General features: G+C 39.2%; 1 protein-coding gene across 3 annotated transcripts in view; it reads right to left on the bottom strand.

Annotated features, from left to right (window-relative positions):
* Positions 1-1,095: 1,095 nt before the first annotated feature.
* The window catches only part of LOC128890765 (quinone oxidoreductase), a 28,886-nt gene continuing 12,168 nt past the window's right edge, over positions 1,096-17,813 (bottom strand). The window contains exons 1-3 of one of the 3 annotated variants that reach the window (XM_054149584.1): positions 9,684-10,051; positions 5,808-6,536; positions 1,096-4,285 (exon numbers count right to left, since the gene is read on the bottom strand). In XM_054149584.1, coding sequence (XP_054005559.1) covers positions 3,850-4,285; positions 5,808-6,536; positions 9,684-9,748 — 1,230 coding nt within the window. In that variant the 5' untranslated portion in view covers positions 9,749-10,051 and the 3' untranslated portion in view covers positions 1,096-3,849. Of the gene's footprint in view, positions 4,286-5,807; positions 6,537-9,683; positions 10,052-17,813 lie in introns of those variants that run through there. The other 2 variants (XM_054149585.1, XM_054149586.1) reach the window with 2 other exon arrangements.

The raw sequence follows: 17,813 nt of genomic DNA, 5'->3' as shown, positions 1-17,813 counted from the left end.
ATAGAAGGTATCGAAATCTCTACATTTAATGAAGAAATTACACGTTTCCTACCTTCAAATACGTAATCGTTTAAAAATTTCAATGACAATTTATCATAATAAATTTGAATCTAACTTTAACATGAGAATCGTTAAAATGTACAACTTACAACTATAAGAAAATGGGTGAAAATATGTAAATGTTTGAAAATTAAAATGAAGGAGACTCTGAACTTTGCCATAATGCGTCAAAGATCTGAAGGATAGAAATATTTTTCGAGAAAGTGGATAAAAAAATTTGCCAATACAAAATGAGGCGTTTCATGTGTTACAACCTAAAAATACCAGTAATAAAAATGCCTGAAATTAACCCTTAAATGCCCTAAGTTTCAAATTTGATACCGAACTTTTAAATCGAATTGTACACTTGCAATTGGTTTGTTTTTAATATTTGGCTGTATGTATGTTACCATTGCATAATGGTTTTTTGAACAAAAGTTGAAAAAATAAACGTCAGCTGTCAAAATTGTTCAAATCATAAATACATTGATATTTTTTAAAATTTAATTTGGAAAATCAGGCTTCTAAGGGTTAACATGTGAAGGCAGAATTAAAATTAGACTCACTCATTGACTTGTAAGTTGACCTGTTTTCATGAAGAAGGGCTGCGGCGAGTGGGTCATCGCACCGATCCTATATAATGATTATTATTACTAAATATCCTGTAAAAGATGCCTCCTTTGTATAACAAATTTTTAGCGAATACAAGATGTTTACTTCAACTGAATTCTGAATATGTATGACTACCGTTATTTGACATTACACGAAGTGTCCAATGTGTTTTTAATGTCCTGCATGAATCAACGATGATTTCTAGTTAAGAAGTGCACTGGTGGATATCAGGACAATCGTGACACTTCATGACAATCAGGGACGATCACTTAATTGAGAGAAATCAAGCCAATCACGGTTTAAAGTCTAACTCGCTTAAGCACTATGATTGAAACCAGTAGATTACGAAGCATTAGAACAAAAAATATCTGTTCTTCGGTCGATGTGACAAACATGCAGAACATTGAGATCGCGTAGGAGATTATAATGATACACAGAACCATATTTTTATTTTTAATAAAAAATGTATTTGCTATATTATCACCGTAACATAGTACAATTACTGCCACAATCAACAGTCGTTACAATAACGTGGCGACGTGTGTCTACACCTCTAAATTATCGCCTAGAACTACGATAATAATGAAAAGAAAGAGATGCAGAGATACGCTTAAATAAAGAAAACAGTCTTTCGAAGTACAGCGACTTAATAACTGCGATGAGATGCGATTAATTAGTCGTACTTGTACATAGCACGCGAACGATTCATAAACTTATACTAACTTTAGCTACGTGAAAAAGGAATACTGATGTCTAACGATAATTCACGAAATGCCCCCGACGCGAATATGGACCTAACGTAAACAATTCACTTACACGTTTCGATTATGCGACAATCGTTCCGTATAAATACTAAATCGTACAGGCTGTCCCGTGTCAAGTGTTACAAGCTTTCTTAAACGAATGAAGATATCAATGTCATCTTTGCTACGGTTAAAGAGAAAAAAGAGGGCGCCCCCTAAACTTTGTTTAAAGTGTGTTCTAAATAGAATTATAACCAAAACAGAATCAGAAATTAAATTAAAGTTAGCCTCCTCTGTACCATGTGATTGTACGAGGAATGAAGTCGATATCTTCGATAGTTTCTCAGAACACGAAACACTCTGTACGTGTAAACGCGAATAAAGTTCACCAGACTACCACGAATAATTATAAAGCAGTATTTTTATCGCATTGTTACGGTTTCATTCGCGAAACCGTTGGCAGATATGATACTTGTACGCCCAATAAATTGGGAAACAATTGTTCCTCGTCCTTGTTTCTAAATACGTGTCGAGTACGTTTTAAGTACGCGTTCAAAATACATTCTCTATACGATTTACACTGTTTAAATACAGAGAGTTTGCAATCCTGACGAGGAAACTCGTCTCTCTCACGAACATTTCTCGATAATCTCGCGATTCCAGTCCAGTATCTTCGTTCAGAAACATCAAACTATAACGGTAATTAACATTCAATTGACATGAAATATTTAACGTTACAATTAATTATCCTTCTTGGGTATCTTCGCGTTACCACGTGAACGTTAAGATCAGCACGTCGGGCTCAATACCCTTTGCGGTCCTAGGTCGAGCGAGGCTCGCCGGAAGTAGTACAGAAATTGGTAAATCTAGACCGCAAGGGGTTAACTCGACGAATCATCAAACGATAACTCTTGTTCAACGATCGGATAAGCCACGTGAAAGGTACCCATAGGTACCTTCGATGAATCTTGCGTGTGAAACTGTTGGCAGAAAAGTCAATTCATCGTTTTATCCTATGATTAAAAAGAAACGTTATCCGACCAAGAAACTTGAGCATTGAACGTGTCTCGTGGAAAGGAAAGCTTCTCCTTTCGTTCGAGAATCTCTCCCGTGGTTCCATCGACATCCAGTAAATTGAATCGGGCTCTATCGGTGGCTCTTAACTCATTGCACGCAGGTCCCGCGTTGTTACAAGATTTTTAGCGTATACGAACTCCTAGAACCTGACCAAAATGCTACATTACAAGTTGAATTAAGCTCTCTAACGTTTTCAACCAGCATGTTTATAAATCTAGTCGAAGAATATGGTTGTTCCCTTAACTCTTTTGGACCTGCTGGCAACACGTGTAACGGATTCTCCGAAAGGGCCGTCAAGACTCCATCTTCCACGTGTTGGATCAATAAAACAAAATTTTAAGGACCCTTTTGGAAAATCCTTTAGACCCCAATGTGATTTTGTAATGCGTATATGTTTTGTACTATGAGATTGCTTCGAAAAAAGGATCAGTTCCATCCTAGATGGAAAGGGTTCATTAAAATTCTGGTCCTGACAAATGTGTGGTTCTTAACACGTTGCGCGACGGTTTTACATTATTATAGAATCTTTACTTTGTAGACTTTACCGGTGTACTACCATATGTATGTTCACTTTTATATCAAACAGGACACAAATTTCAATTTAATCGGAACAGTTCTGTTCGAAATCAGGATAGATTCTAAATACCTCTACGTCTTGAAAGGTTTCAAAAAAATATTAAATGTTATTGCTTTATGTTTAAATTAAAATAAATTAAAAATTTGCGTACATGTATAGTCTACTTCCTTGTAACATGCAACCGGTAGAAATTCTACAGCTAAGATTTGCGCGCAATGCGTGAAGCGAAGCAATCCAGTAACTCGAGCGAAAGAACCACGTTAAAAGTAAATCTCACGCGTGACCGCGATGCTATATCGAGTTCGACCGAGAACTTTCTCCGCGATACCCGGGAGATTTACATGACATCATCGTTTCTTTAATACTTCTTACTATCTTACGATAATACGACATCGAGAAACCGTCGGTTCTCGCCAACATGTGAACTTTTGAAAAAACCGAAAGAATTCAGCGAAAGTGCTCTATGATCGACAGCGTACGGGGAACAGCACAGCGGTGCGTTTGCATCATCGATAGATACCCAGTGATACGCGTGCATTGTCTACGTCGATCGTCCACTCTTCTTCTAGAAGATCGTGTTCCTTCCGACACGAATCGTTAACGCTCCTACAGAACGATCCGTGGGAACTACTCCCGTTTGCAAAATCTGAAACTTCAAACCCGTCTATGCCGAATACTCGACGTTGGCATCTTCTGGCAACCTTAGATAATCCAGCAGAGCTTTCATCCTTCCCCCAATCGTGTTCGAGTTCTCGCCGTACCGATCCGCGCGGCACCCAATCGTCCAATCGAGGGAATCCCTTAATCCGCTGGGTAGAAACGTAAAATCGCGCGTCCCTGGATCTCCGAATGGCATAGTTTCTGCACGACGTCGAGAACCTGCTCGGCAGGATAGACAGTGTGCGGTGGTGGCTCGATTTCACCGGAAGCCACCAGTTGGACCAGCTCGCTAAGTTGCTCGAGGGTACCAGGCTCGACGGATTTTATGCTCTGCTGCCATTCTTCGGCTCGTCGGCTGAACTTTGGCATCAGTCGATCCGCTACCTCCTTGATGATGAAGACCACTCCACCTTTGCTCAGGCATTGCATGCTGCGATGGAGACTGCGTGACGTGATGCCAAAGTCGATCACCACGTCCACGTGGCCCCGACAGGCGTCCATGGTGCGCTCGATCAGCTGTTTCTCGTACAGGTCCTCGCTCCACTGGACCACGTTCACGCTGTAAGCAGTAAGCAGACTGTTGGTGAATAAATCGAATGGACTGATAGGTGGACGCAGACGAACTGGGCATTCGACTATCTACTTGGGTTCAGGGGTCCATCCGAAGCGTCTAAGCACATCTAGAGGATCTATGATCGCGAGGATTCTCTGTATCAAAGGGGAAGAATTGGACGAATTTTGGAGTACTTTGGGTTGAGATTTAAGCACGAAAATTGAAGAGTAGCTGCGAGGTCCTGGATTGATTTTTGTTCTCCTTGAGATGGTTGCGAATTGAAATTGGTAGAGATGATGAGGATTCATACGATCTTTAGTTAAGGACGTTTTTAATCAAATGCTAACTATTTTTAAGCTTGTAATGCATAAGCTTAAGGAAAGTAATTTGGCCCTATACCTAAGATTCGATATAATCGTCACCTACGTGCAAATTTTACGACTTAAGCTGGTGCTCGTAATTTGTGCGAAGCTGGTGCAAAAAACCATAATACTTGAAACGTGCGTCGAGGAAAGGTAAATATAACGTTGTATACAAACCGTATCGTCTGTTATCAGATTAAACGCTATTTATGTTCGTGACGTGTAGCCCCCACACGAGAGGACACGGAAAACGATTCGAGATAAGGTTTGCATAATACTTATCAGGCGAAGACGTGTCAAGTTACAGAAAGTTATACTCGATCCGTCGATACGGTCAATTTACTGAAGCAACGAAAACAGAATGGTTTGGATAACAGAGATCAAACAGGGATCGTCAATTGTTCGATGTCAAAGATCAATAACGAGCGCGTCTCGCTATATACAAGCCGACAAACGTCATGCACATAATGGTGAACGAGAAGCGACGTGAAAAATGAAAAATAAGGTGCGTTATGCTAGAAACTAAAAGGTTCTCCAGAACGGGACTTATTATAAAATAAGTTTTTGGTATACTTGGAAACAGTATATAAAAGTTAATAGAAGTTACAGGCTCTTTTTAAATTGGTCTATAATTATACATAAAAAGAAAAGTTGAAAATCTAGGTAAACAGGAGATAGAACGTTGTACTTCCATAGTTTTAGATAAACTCATTACCACAAATTCAAATACTGGTTCCCTTAATACACGAATAACAAGTAAGTAAATTATAATGAAATCTATACATAAGATAGAGTAATGTTCAGATACATGAAAATCGTCTCAATCTATCCAACGCTTGAGCTCCAAAATACATTCACCCTTTAAATATAGACAAATTAATCTGCTCATTACCACAAATTCACAAATATTGGTTCCCTTAATACACGAATGACAAGTAAGTAAATTATAATGCTCCAAAATATTTGACACCTTATTACGAATACGCGGTAACTCTTTATACGAAATACACAAGATAGAATCTCAGCTGTTTCATTAAAACCCACTACTACAAAGACCTTCTTTGGAAAACCCTTTACTTTCCGGCCCAAAACCAACGTCGCTTCTCCAACCGTGGACGAACTCGTGAGAACACCCTACACCTACACAACATCGACATCGCATCCATCAAACCAAAGCAACTCACCGTTGGAATTCTTGAGCCATGGTAAGCCCGTCGTCCTTGAGGGAGGCGATGGTGATGGTGACGCGGTCCTTCATGTTGCTGAAGTAATACGCCGCGATCCTGAGGGCCCAAAGGGCGAGACCTCCGGTACCAACGATCAGGATCTTGCAGACGCTGCCCTCGCCGCGTTGCTTGAGCAAAGCTTGGACGTGTTCGTGGGCGGCGAAGACGGTGTTCATGGCCAGCAGGGCTCCAGCTGGCAGCATCGCCGCGACGCTCAGACTTACGTTATCGGGTAACTTTATCAGGTACTTGAGATCGTGAACCACCAGATACTCGACGTATCCGTTGGGTATGCCTTCGTATGGGTAGAGGATCACGCGATCTCCGACGGCGTATCCGCAATCTTCAGGTACGTTAGCGCCGAGGGACTCGATGACTCCTGCGACCTCGTAGCCAGGGAACAGAGCGGCGTCCCTGACGCCATGATGGGGCAAAGACACCGGAAAATCGCCCTCCACGGAGACTTCCGTGGCCAGGCTGCTTCCACTTGAGACCGAGGTCAGACTGGATAGGCTGGGTGAACGACGAGGATGGTAGCAGGCACCTGCACACATCACTCGAATGCGGGCTCCATGGGCTGGGACATCGGGAACAGGTACGTCGATACTGAACACCCACTCGCGACCTGTTACGCTCGGACTCTCGATGGACACTTGTCTGCAGAGCTTGTTCATCTTTTTCTCTTCCCTGGAACAGATGAAAGGCACCGTGACTGCTTGATTGGTAAGTGTCGCGGGGCAAGGATTTTGATGTCGTTTCAGAAATGGACCAGGTATTTAAAGCTTACGCAAAGAGGTAGTGTTAGATTCCGATTTATTTCAATGTTGGGTTTCTACTATATTTCGGTACTTGGAAACTACACTAGCGGACAAGCAAACCGGAACGATTTTTCAAATGCTCATAACTATGAGAGTTTTCGTCATCAAAACGATCCTTGAGTCGCTTTGCTTCCTTATTTTCCTCGGTGTACATTCTAATGCATCTTCCATCTGATTTCGATCGACTAAAATAATGTTAGATTCCGATTTATTTCGATGTTCCGTTTCTACTACAATTCGGTACTTAGAAACTACATTACCGTTGCGTTCCTACTTCTGTTAAATTGTGTTACGAAAAAGCTCGCGTGATGAGTTTTGGTGTGCCTTTTAAAGGTTTGTGTTTAAGGATTCAGAAGGTGGTGGAAACAAGGAGGAACCAATGAGAATCGTTGGATGTTAAGGAGTCGAGCGTATCATTCGGAGTTAGTGAGTAAGGGTACAAGGGTCGGATACGTAGTTTGAAACTTAAAGATATTTACTTATCCTATGGAGATAAAACTACCGACTAACCTAAAGTAATGTAGATTCCAGTACAGATGGTACAGTACAGAAGGTACAGATTAGCCTAAGCGATATCCAACGGTAGCTGAGAAATTGTTGTGTCTTTTATAATTGATGATTTAACCCTTTCCACTCGAAAGGTGACTCTCGGTCACCATCAGGTTCGACGCAGTAAATCAACCAGCAATAATTCTTGTTTAGCTTTAATTATTTTGGAAGTCGAAGTGTCAATAAAATGATTGTCGATGAGGTAAAGGTGACTTGAAGAATTTGGAGAACCATATCGCCAGCATCGCGATCAAGCAGCGAGACCAAACAGCGATGAGTCTCGGCTAAATGGAAAGCTTCATATTGTTTTGAAAGAGATAAAAAGGGACTGTAAGGTTTGCTATGGCCGTAATAAACCTGGCGTCAGGCGAGAAATCTCCTATTATTATGATACATGCCCTAACAAACTGAGAATTCATCTCAGGCATTGTTTTGTAAAATATCATACAAAAACCAAATACAAAGTAAAATATTTAACAGATTTTGTTTTATATGTTGTATGTTTTATAAATTTTATTATTTCTATACGTTTGCTTGAATTTAAGATCATTATAAAGTACCAGTAAAACGTTTCCCTAATATAGCCGAAATCGTTTGGAGTTGCTAGTTCGCCTAAGAGAAAAAGGCCTCGAGTGCAAAGGATTAATCTAAGCTCAGCATTCGTGGCAATAGAATGCTAAAGAAGCATCTTGAGTTGCTAGTAGATACAAAAAGAGAAGGCTTCGAGTGCAAAGGGTTGATAACAGCAGGGTTGGTGCATTGAGAATGTTGCGGTATGTTTCATTCTTGATATGTTAGCTAGAATCTTTTGTAAGATCTAGGACATTCTGACTGAGACTAATTGCTGAATACCTAACTATTGAATAAATGAATCCTGTTCGAAGATTTATTAGCGTCGCGTTCAAGGTAGGATCCTCTAGATAAGCCTCTATGAAGAGGCTTGCTAATAGTCTAACTGGTCTTGGACAAAACGTAATTGTATTCCTGTCCGGATATACTGGACATCGTCATTTCAAATAAATTCCTCATTGCAAGATCTTAATGCATAATCTTAATATGCAAGAACTCACTAGATTATCATTTTTAAAATATATAAAGTAATTTTTAGATACATAAAAATGACCTGTTATCAAAACTTATTCCCACTTGTTTAATATACTCCGAAATATCCACTCGCAAACGGTTAATAAATTGATCTAAAAAATATATAGCCTGCCCTGATGGTCTATTTCCTCCCATTAACTACTCGATTACCCTCGTTAGAAAATGATACATCTACCACTTAGGGGAGCTCCACCAAGAGTCTACCGTACAAATATTTTTTTTAGAACGTACGATCGAATAACAACCGATGCTTCTAGTTGAAAAATCAAATTAAAAACACAGGTGGTCGGTGCATTAGTTAATTTAACACTCGGTATGAAACAACGCCGACCATAGATTGCTATACAACCGGTTCCGTTTGCTAACGGAACTCGAATTCAAGTCGACCTTTGTTGGATCAATAATTCAGTCGGCATAGATCACCTGAAGAAACACGACACGCAGTAATTGCAGTATCCGAAATATTTGCAACAGAGCGTACTGTTGAAACATGCGTGGCACCGTATCCTTCTAGTTCATTCTATTACTCGCTGAGGAGTATCTGGTGGAGGCAAAATGAATTCCAACAATAAGTCGATAAAATATTAGATAGAAATCTCGAATAAAGAATAAAGGATACATGACTGAATTTGATTCGACATATTTAGATTGCAGATTTTATGCTTTTATGATATGAATTAATATAGCAAGTACATGGTGAACATAGCTAAAAGGTATGTGCACTTGTGGAAAGTAAAATAATAGTATTATAATAATTGTAAAATATATTCATCATGAATTATGTATGTTTTATGTATGTTTACTATATTATTGTACGTTAGAAATGCATAAAATCTGCAGTCTAGTTATAAAGGATTTTCCCCAAGGGAGCTTTAGGATTTTGTTGCTTCAATAAAACGAATAATATAGAACATATCCAATTTATATATATGTTCACCACGATTAATAGAAAACAAATTGAGAAACCTTTTGTTTGCTCCTTATTAAAGAAATAAAGACTTGTCTGAATAACTGTTCCACTTACTGTCTCCTTATTCAAAATCTTTTATCCTAAGAAAATTATGCCCAACTCCGCGTACAGATATCGCTAATAATAAATCTAACGCAAGTGCCCGTGTCGATAGCTAAAGTACCTACAAGGTCGAGCCATCAACTCGAGCTTCTAATAGTCATAACGAACGGAAACCTGCCATTAACTGGACATATCCGTTACAACCTGGTGTTCGTGTGGCAATCAGCTGTTCCCTACATTTCACGCGTACCTTCACCGCGACAATCGTTGCCGCAATGTCTCTAATCCCGACGTTACCGCACTACACGAACGCTGGATCGAAACAAGAGAAAATCTAAACACAATGCCTACCCTCTGCAAGGCGCGCAAGGTTTGTGCGTGGCGATTGGCGTCACCGTCTCCAATTCCACTGGCATTTTCGATGCTTAACGATCTCTTCCTTTCGACCAAAGACTAATTATTCTTCTGTCGATCAAACGTTTCCACTTCTGCAGGGAACTCCACAAACTCGAGGCTTCCTCCGCGGAATTAAGTCTCTATTTAACGCGTTCCTCGATGCATGCGCGATTCTAAGATTTCAATTCCAACAACTCTTCGATCGTTAGCAAAAATCGAGTCGATTTCAAACGCGTTTGTATAAACAAAGGCAAATGGAAAATGCTTGCAACACGGACAAAGCTTCTCGACGTTCGCGCGAGACGCACTGGCTGAATGCGCCAGATGCTCGTCCACTTTTATACCGTCGAGGTTTCCCGATGAGGCTGCGTTAGTCATGCCAGAAGGAAAGGGGACCCTCGTGGTGGGGCTGGAGAAACAGAACATGAGCAGGTACGAGCATTCACGAACCACGTGCAACCTCTGTTTTTCTCGCGTAGCGACGCCCGCGCATTCGCCCAATGCGTCGTGATACACGCATGAATGAGACGCGGATAATGCGTGGTTTTTTACGTTTTCAACGTTTCGACGTCTTGTGGAGAGGTGTATTTTGTTGTTTACGCATTCCAGGGAATCCTTCTAGTTCGTTCTACTCGTGATGAACAAAGTAACTCCAAAGTTAAGAGTATTCTACAAAAATGGGGACACAGGTGTCTACTAGACATAACAGTCTAGGTAACAGTCTTACTAGGTAAACAAACTACGTAGACGTTTCGAATAATGAATAGAAAATAGAAAGTAGAATTTGGCAAAATTCTGATCGAATTTCATTGAGGTAATTCGTTAATTCTTTAAGGGGGGAATCTGGTCCAGCTAATGTATTTTTCTAATGCATATAATTCCCAGATGTAATTAATTTTTGTTATTGAAACTTTGTTTACATATAAAGGGACGTTCAAAGAAGAAAATTTGACAGTGTAGATTTCATTTGAATGTAGACATATATACATTCAAATTGTAGATATAGTATATTGTATAGTATAGTATAGTATAGTAGAGTAGAGTATATTCTATAGTATAGTATAGTATAGTACATTGTATAGTATAGTATAGTATATTCTATAGTATAGTATATTGTAGATATAGTGGTCGCAAGGAAAGGATTCGGTCAAAACGGTAGAACGCATAGCGCATCGAATTTTTATCCGATTCACTTGATTCAACGCTTAAATTGAAAGTAATCAAGTTTATATGCTAATGAACCTCGACTCTTAATGAATTATTATTATAACATAAAGTTATTGGAAAATAACGGCCGACATGTATCGTTCATTTTCATGTTTTTTGCCGCCATTTTTGCAATTAACAATTTTTTTTATGCAAATTGCGGTTCATACGCATTTTACGTACCTACTAAAGAAAAAAATTTTCTGATTTTATCTGTCTGATGTTTTTCCAAGGCTCCACGTATCCCACCGTTTTCACCGAATTCTTTCCTTGCGACTACTATATTTATATATGTATACATTCAAATTAAATCTACACTGTCAAATTTACTTCTTTGAACGTCCCTTTATATGTAAAAAAAAGCTTCAATAACAAAAATTAATTATATCTGGAAATTATATGCATTAGAAAAATATTAGGTTGTCTCAAAAGTTTCTTTCGTAATTTGTACTCAATTATTTTGTGTAGCAGTGTTTATATAAATAGACAATCCAATTTCTTAGATGTTGATTTTGTAGCAGTAACCGGGCAAAATGAATCGTACAAAATTCAATAATGTAACATTAGACATAAAATATTGTGTACGTACTACATATTAATAAAACGAAAGAAACTTTTGGGACAACTTAATACGTTAGCTGGACCAGACTTCCCCCTTAATTTAATTTACGAAAAGAAAAATTCTCTTGTCTTCCACCTTAGGTCAGCATAAACTTTCCAAACCGAGTTTTGACCAGTTTTTCGAGATAAACACTCCAGGGTGTGGTGTTCAAATTAACGCAAGCAGCGTGCTAACTCTTGGCACGAGAACTCTTATTTTCTTAACAAATTCGACACTGAATGTGAACAATATTACCGAATTTTTTGCGCTTTCGATATATTTGTATAATTGTCAACATACAATTTATGTTTGTTGCTCGAGTTTCGAGATTAAAATAACACAAATTCCAGAAATAATATTTAAATTCGGGTTAATAATTAAAATAATAAATTTTACTTGCAAATAATAAGTAAAAATACCACTTTTCTACATTTAATTTATTTAATTGGGAGAATGTCAGTGAAGTCATACTTTGTTCATTCGTGTGCTAAGATTGCCTTCTAAATTAACTGAAGGAGTCAACTGAGGAAAACTGATACTCGACAAAGGTAACTGCAACACATTTAAATAATTCCATTAGAAGATACCAAGTGAGAAGTAGAACACGATAAAAATTAAAAAAACCTTAATCGAGAAAATAACATATGATTGTATTTGATTGTTTACCTTCACTGTCCTCAAAAATATTACAGAGAAAGCTTAGTTGTGCTTAAAGCCCCAACAGTCATACATTTAAAAGACGAATATTTTCATTCTTCGAGCAATAGATACACGTCTAACGAGATTAATCCCAACTCTCGTCTTCAGAAGCACAATTAATTTATTCATAATTAACTTAGTATGTGCAAGATGTCACGTACGCGTGAGAAAATACGCGTAAGCAGACGAATGGAAATTTGCATTCCTTTGTTTTGATGCCCATAACGCCTAGAGCGCACGTTAGTATGATTACCGTCAACGAAGCGCTGACATCATTGTTATCAATGCAGCGCTGACCCTTCAGCCTTCGTCGGTGACCCATCGCGTTGGTCCCACTTGTATCAACCGTCAACTAAGCCTGAGAACAAATTATTCTCGGATAACTCAGATAAGCGGATGCCATAAACGCCACTCGAATCAAATATACAAACCGTCGATGCATCGTAATCCGGATTGGAATAGATTAATCGACAAGCTCGAACCTTTTCTGAATTAAATCTCACCGTCGATATCGATAAGATAACGGAAGAGTCATAATATTTACAGCAAACAGAAACGTAAGCGCGCACTATCGACGTGAAATGAAAACATGTTTACTCGAAGTGACCACTATCGACAAAAAGTACCAGATAAACCGTGTAACGAGATTCTCCGTGGTAACGATTACAGATCACAGAGTTACGGGCTCGTTTACGCGAGCAACTATTGTCCCTGAGACGAAACTATGCACGAAACGTCGAGAGAGTATAATGTAGTTGGTATCGTTGTGATAATATCAACATCTAGGTCAGACGCTAATCGCGGACGAAATTATTTCCGTCGTGCGGTACACGGTAGTGAAAATTCAATTCCAAGAGTCGTAAATGCTAGTCGTAATTCCTAGAACAATTTCACTCGATCACTAATATACTATTTTAATCGAGATAATTCGATCGCAATTAGTCTCTCTGAAGTAGGAAAGTACTTGATCAAAGTTCGGTGACCTGAGCGAAGTCGATTAAGTCGTTGCGGAGTATATTATGTAAAATGTGGTTTAACGGGTAAGGAAGTCTTTCTTTCATATGTTGATATTTAATTATGCATCTGCTTCGGATCGAGTACTTCCTTTGGCGATATTAATACGTTGACGTCGGCTTGCATCACCAGTGGGTCATTCGTGTCTGCTCGGCAGGGCGGCGTGCATCACCGGTGGGTCATACATTGTCCTGAACCGTGGAACCTGATGCCGCGCCGCCCCACAACGCGGAAAGTGAAATCGAGCGCAGCCTCGCGGCGTAGACACTGAAATAATGATGAAGATGTTATTGGTGCACACTTGTACTCTTGAAGTGACACCTTTGAAACATGTTTTGGAGATGGTACTTTCTCAGAAAAAAAATTAAAATAGGTCGCTTTCTGATTAAAAACCAAGTTTCATTACCAGAAAGCGGGCAGGCCTAAATGATTGGTACTATCTTACAATTTTAATCACAGTCTTGTCAATTAACAGCATATCCTCATAAAACTTGCCTAATAATTTTCATACGACATACAATCAAACCCTCAACGGCTGTAGCTATGTTTGGTTGTAGCTACTGACATCTCTAACGAGACAATTATGAAAAGAGAGAGCTAAGCAACTGCAAATGCAAATGCAAAGTGAGGCAAAAATTAAATGAATGTAAAAAGCGAATAAATGCATGACTGGTACGTTAGGTGTTACAGTCAAATTACATTACATCATACTTTTATGAATAAAAGTAATATGTCTTATAATAAAATTAATTGTTTGGAGCATGTGCCCCCTCAATAGAGCATAAACATTTAACTAACATCCTTGTAGAATGCAATTTGCCTCAGTACTCTACCGCAGAAGACAGCAATAAATGTAAGGATGCCGTGGCTCCAATTAATCGCAATCTCTAACGACTCGCAGCCGTTTCGCGAGAAGGTTAATTAATGGGCCAATAAAAAAGCGTAACGCAACGCGTTTCAGTCGCGAGCTACGCGATCAATCCATTGTTTGTCGTTAGACCACAATGCACCCGTCCTGTAGTATCAAACGATAACAACCGTCGACGCCTACATTTACTCGGTTACCTAGTTAATTTAGTTTATTTACATTCATGTATCGCGCTCTGCCACTGTACAAACGACGGCTGGTTTGAAAGATTCTCCAAAAGGGGACCTCAGGATGTTGTTGCTTAACACATTCGCGACGGCGCTGCTATTTGTGTTTCTCGCTATTGGAAGTGTGAGCCACTTGGTGGTACACGCCGGAGTGAACGTGTTAATAAAACATGAATAATATGATTTTATTTTAATTAAATGTACGTAATGTATGGCCAGAGACTGTATACACGCACTTATAAATTGTATCCTAGGAAGAAATAAAACTCAGTCTCAGATTTCAAATAATATAACAGTGTTTGCCTGGTTATAACTCGTGCCTCGCAACCCTCTCCAAGTCTGACTAAAACGTCTGACCAAGTACGACCAGAAACACCTGCCACTACTGATTTTTCCCTCCGGAATACATGTATATCAGGTGTAGAAATCAATTCTGTGCCTCTGTATTTAATCCTTTATAACTCTATTTCAAATAGACATATTCATTCGTTACGTTGATACATTAAAGTACGAACCTTCTGAATCCTCAACCTGATCTCTATTACAATGTATATCTAGTATATCTACATATACATACACATAACGTAGGTTTCAACCTGATGATCATTGCAACGCGTCGATACGAACTTTGGTAGCCGTCACGGGACCAAAGCCTGCTAATTTGCAAGGAAAATGAATTGTTACCAGGCGTGCGAGCGGCAGAAAAATAATTAGTAGCATCACGGATCCCGTCCTTGGTTTCAAGGAAGAGCAGAAACGCGTTACGCGACGCGCGCTGTGTACGGAAACGTTTTGCTATTCACGGGAGAGAAAAACACACCGTTATTTCAGACTTGTTCTATGTTTCAATCATGCGTCGTTTATTGATCCTGCGCAAAACAAAGTGCGATTCTTTCGTTGTTCCCTATTCAACGGGACCACGCTTTGTCAAAGTTTCGCGTCGCATTGTGTACTTGTCTATGGAGCTACATTTATCGTGCTGCATAATTGATAAACACTGTCTAACTTGTTTACGAGGAGCACTAGGAGACTGCATCAGTATGATGCTGTACTTTGTAATAGTACACAAAAAATACAGGGTGTCCCAAAAATGTTGGAGGTCCTTGAAAGGGGTGGTTCGGGAGGTGATTTGAAACAACTTTTTCCTTTGCAAAAATGTCGGATGGGGCTTCGTTAAGTAGATATTAATAAAAAAACCCCGACCAATCAGAGCTCGCGGATACCGTTGGAGCGGCCGCGGTAGCGAAGGCTACGCTCTGAGCGGCCGCGTCAATATCCTTCGATACACGTCGAGTCACGTGTTCGCGTACGAGAGCGGCTACCTAGCGCGTAGCCATCGCTATCGCGGCCGCTCCAACAGTATACGCGCGCTCTGATTGGTCAGTGTTTTCCGTTAATATCTCCTCAACGAAGCCTCGGACAACGATTTCGCTAAGGAAAAAGTTGTTTCAAATCACCCCCTGAACCACCCTTTTCAAAGACCTCCAACATTTTTGGGACACCCTGTATATAAAATACAGGTAATGTTTGGAGAACATTTTCTACAATTACTAGTATTATGTTGTTATTCTTATCACTATAATGCGATACTTTATAATAATATAAAAAACATACATAACATGTACATAATAAACGTTAAATATACTCTACAATTATTATGATGATATTATTTCATTTTACATAAGCGCACTTTCGGTTATGTTCACCATGTGTTTATTATATCAGTTTATATCATACATGCATAAAATCCGCAGTCTAATAATGAGTTACACAGGCCCTTCTATATTTTTTTTTTCATATACAATAATTTGGTAAGAAAGTACATGTAAAGGAGGAACATATGTAGAAAGGGAAACTAATGTGATATTTGAATGAAGTGTGTTATAATTAAATTCTACTCTTTTTCTATCGAACAAAGCCAACGGAACACCGTTAGAGTTGACGACACGCGAACGGGTATTCGCGGAATGGGATCCAGTTACGAATCTTGTGCAACAATTTCCAGGCAATTTTTCCATCCAGTGTGTCGTTTTACACCAGCACACGTTTCTATTGCGTGATCGATTCAACGGAACGCATCGTCACGTAAGGAAAATCTATTTTCCTGACGTGATACTCGAAAACGGTTAACGCCGTTAACACGCATTGGACATTTTTACAAAGCTGAAACTTTGTGTCCATGCAATTAGAAACCATATACAGTCTGGGATTCGGGGTATTACACATTTTTGCAACCTCGTCAAAATTCGCAAGCTCCGTGTAACACGTTGGTGGTAACGTTATCCATAAATGGGTGACAGGACTTTTCATTAAGGAACTAAAAAAATTAATTTCGATGGTGACGCCTTAATAAAAATAGATCCAAATAGGATTTGGGAATTTGGTGAGGTTAACGTGTTGAATTATTTAAGCTACAATAGTCTCGAGACAACATTTCAACCGTGGAGAAATTTTCACGAAGTTTAGTCTGGCAGCAAACTGTTAAATTTATTTTTGTTAACTCGTTATCTTTAGAAATATGTAATTATTTCTCTAGCGGAAAGTTTCGTCAAGGCTCGCGAGTCCCGTTTAAGCTCATTTTCTGTAACTCGCTATCTCTAGAATTATTTCTTTTCCTTGGCGAAAAGCCTTATTATACTATGTATACATCCACGTGCAAGAAACATGATTTAGAAGGCTGAAAATAGCGCAACGCGATAAAAATGGAGAGCCTGCACGCGTATTATTAACGAATGAATGAACAGAGCTCGATCTGGTCTCGATGCATTTTCAAAGAACAAAGGGACCCCCTGTGACGCATTCGATGACGGTCGAAACAAAGCGATTTTTTACATGGCTTATCAAATTGGAGAGCGCCAGAGAGGTTCTACTGCGTCGATCCTGCAAAAATAGCTCTAATCCGCTATTATCGATGCCTGGTAAAAATATCAAGATACCACTCTCCCTTGTGCACGTGCATTGTTTACCGCAATATCTTGAACAGATTCGTTTCGTTATCTTCTATCCTATTTTTTTCCTCCGCCCGTTCTATCATTGGAAACATGTTTATAACGTTTTATTTTCCAACGCGTGGAACGTTGTTTATTTATAGAGGTGAAATGGCATTTTTCTATAGGCTCTGTATGTTTAAACTTTGAAGTTTCAACTGGTTCTCTCGATACGATACAAAATGGAGAATGTTCGCTTCGGTAGCGGTTCGTTTTGTTAAAGAATACGTTTAATGATGTAATTTTTATCACTTAATAGGAATGAACAAGATTTTATTCGAATATCAAATGATGAATGAAGTTGGACGTTGAAGATACTTAAAAATGGATGTTGAACGACTCGCAGACGCCTTCGATATTTACACGAAGTATTTTTATTTTCTCGTGGCACGCAAGCATAAATCAATCGTAGGAGGAAAGATAAATCGCGGATTCCTGCTACTCGAAGATACACTCATTCTGAATGCTGAAATTGGATCATGT

The sequence above is a fragment of the Hylaeus anthracinus genome, unplaced genomic scaffold (assembly GCF_026225885.1).
Source record: "Hylaeus anthracinus isolate JK02 unplaced genomic scaffold, UHH_iyHylAnth1.0_haploid 12001, whole genome shotgun sequence".
Classification (NCBI taxonomy): domain Eukaryota; kingdom Metazoa; phylum Arthropoda; class Insecta; order Hymenoptera; family Colletidae; genus Hylaeus; species Hylaeus anthracinus.
The sequence above is the reverse complement of the archived record's forward strand: the minus strand, read 5'-3'. Positions and strand labels throughout refer to the sequence as shown.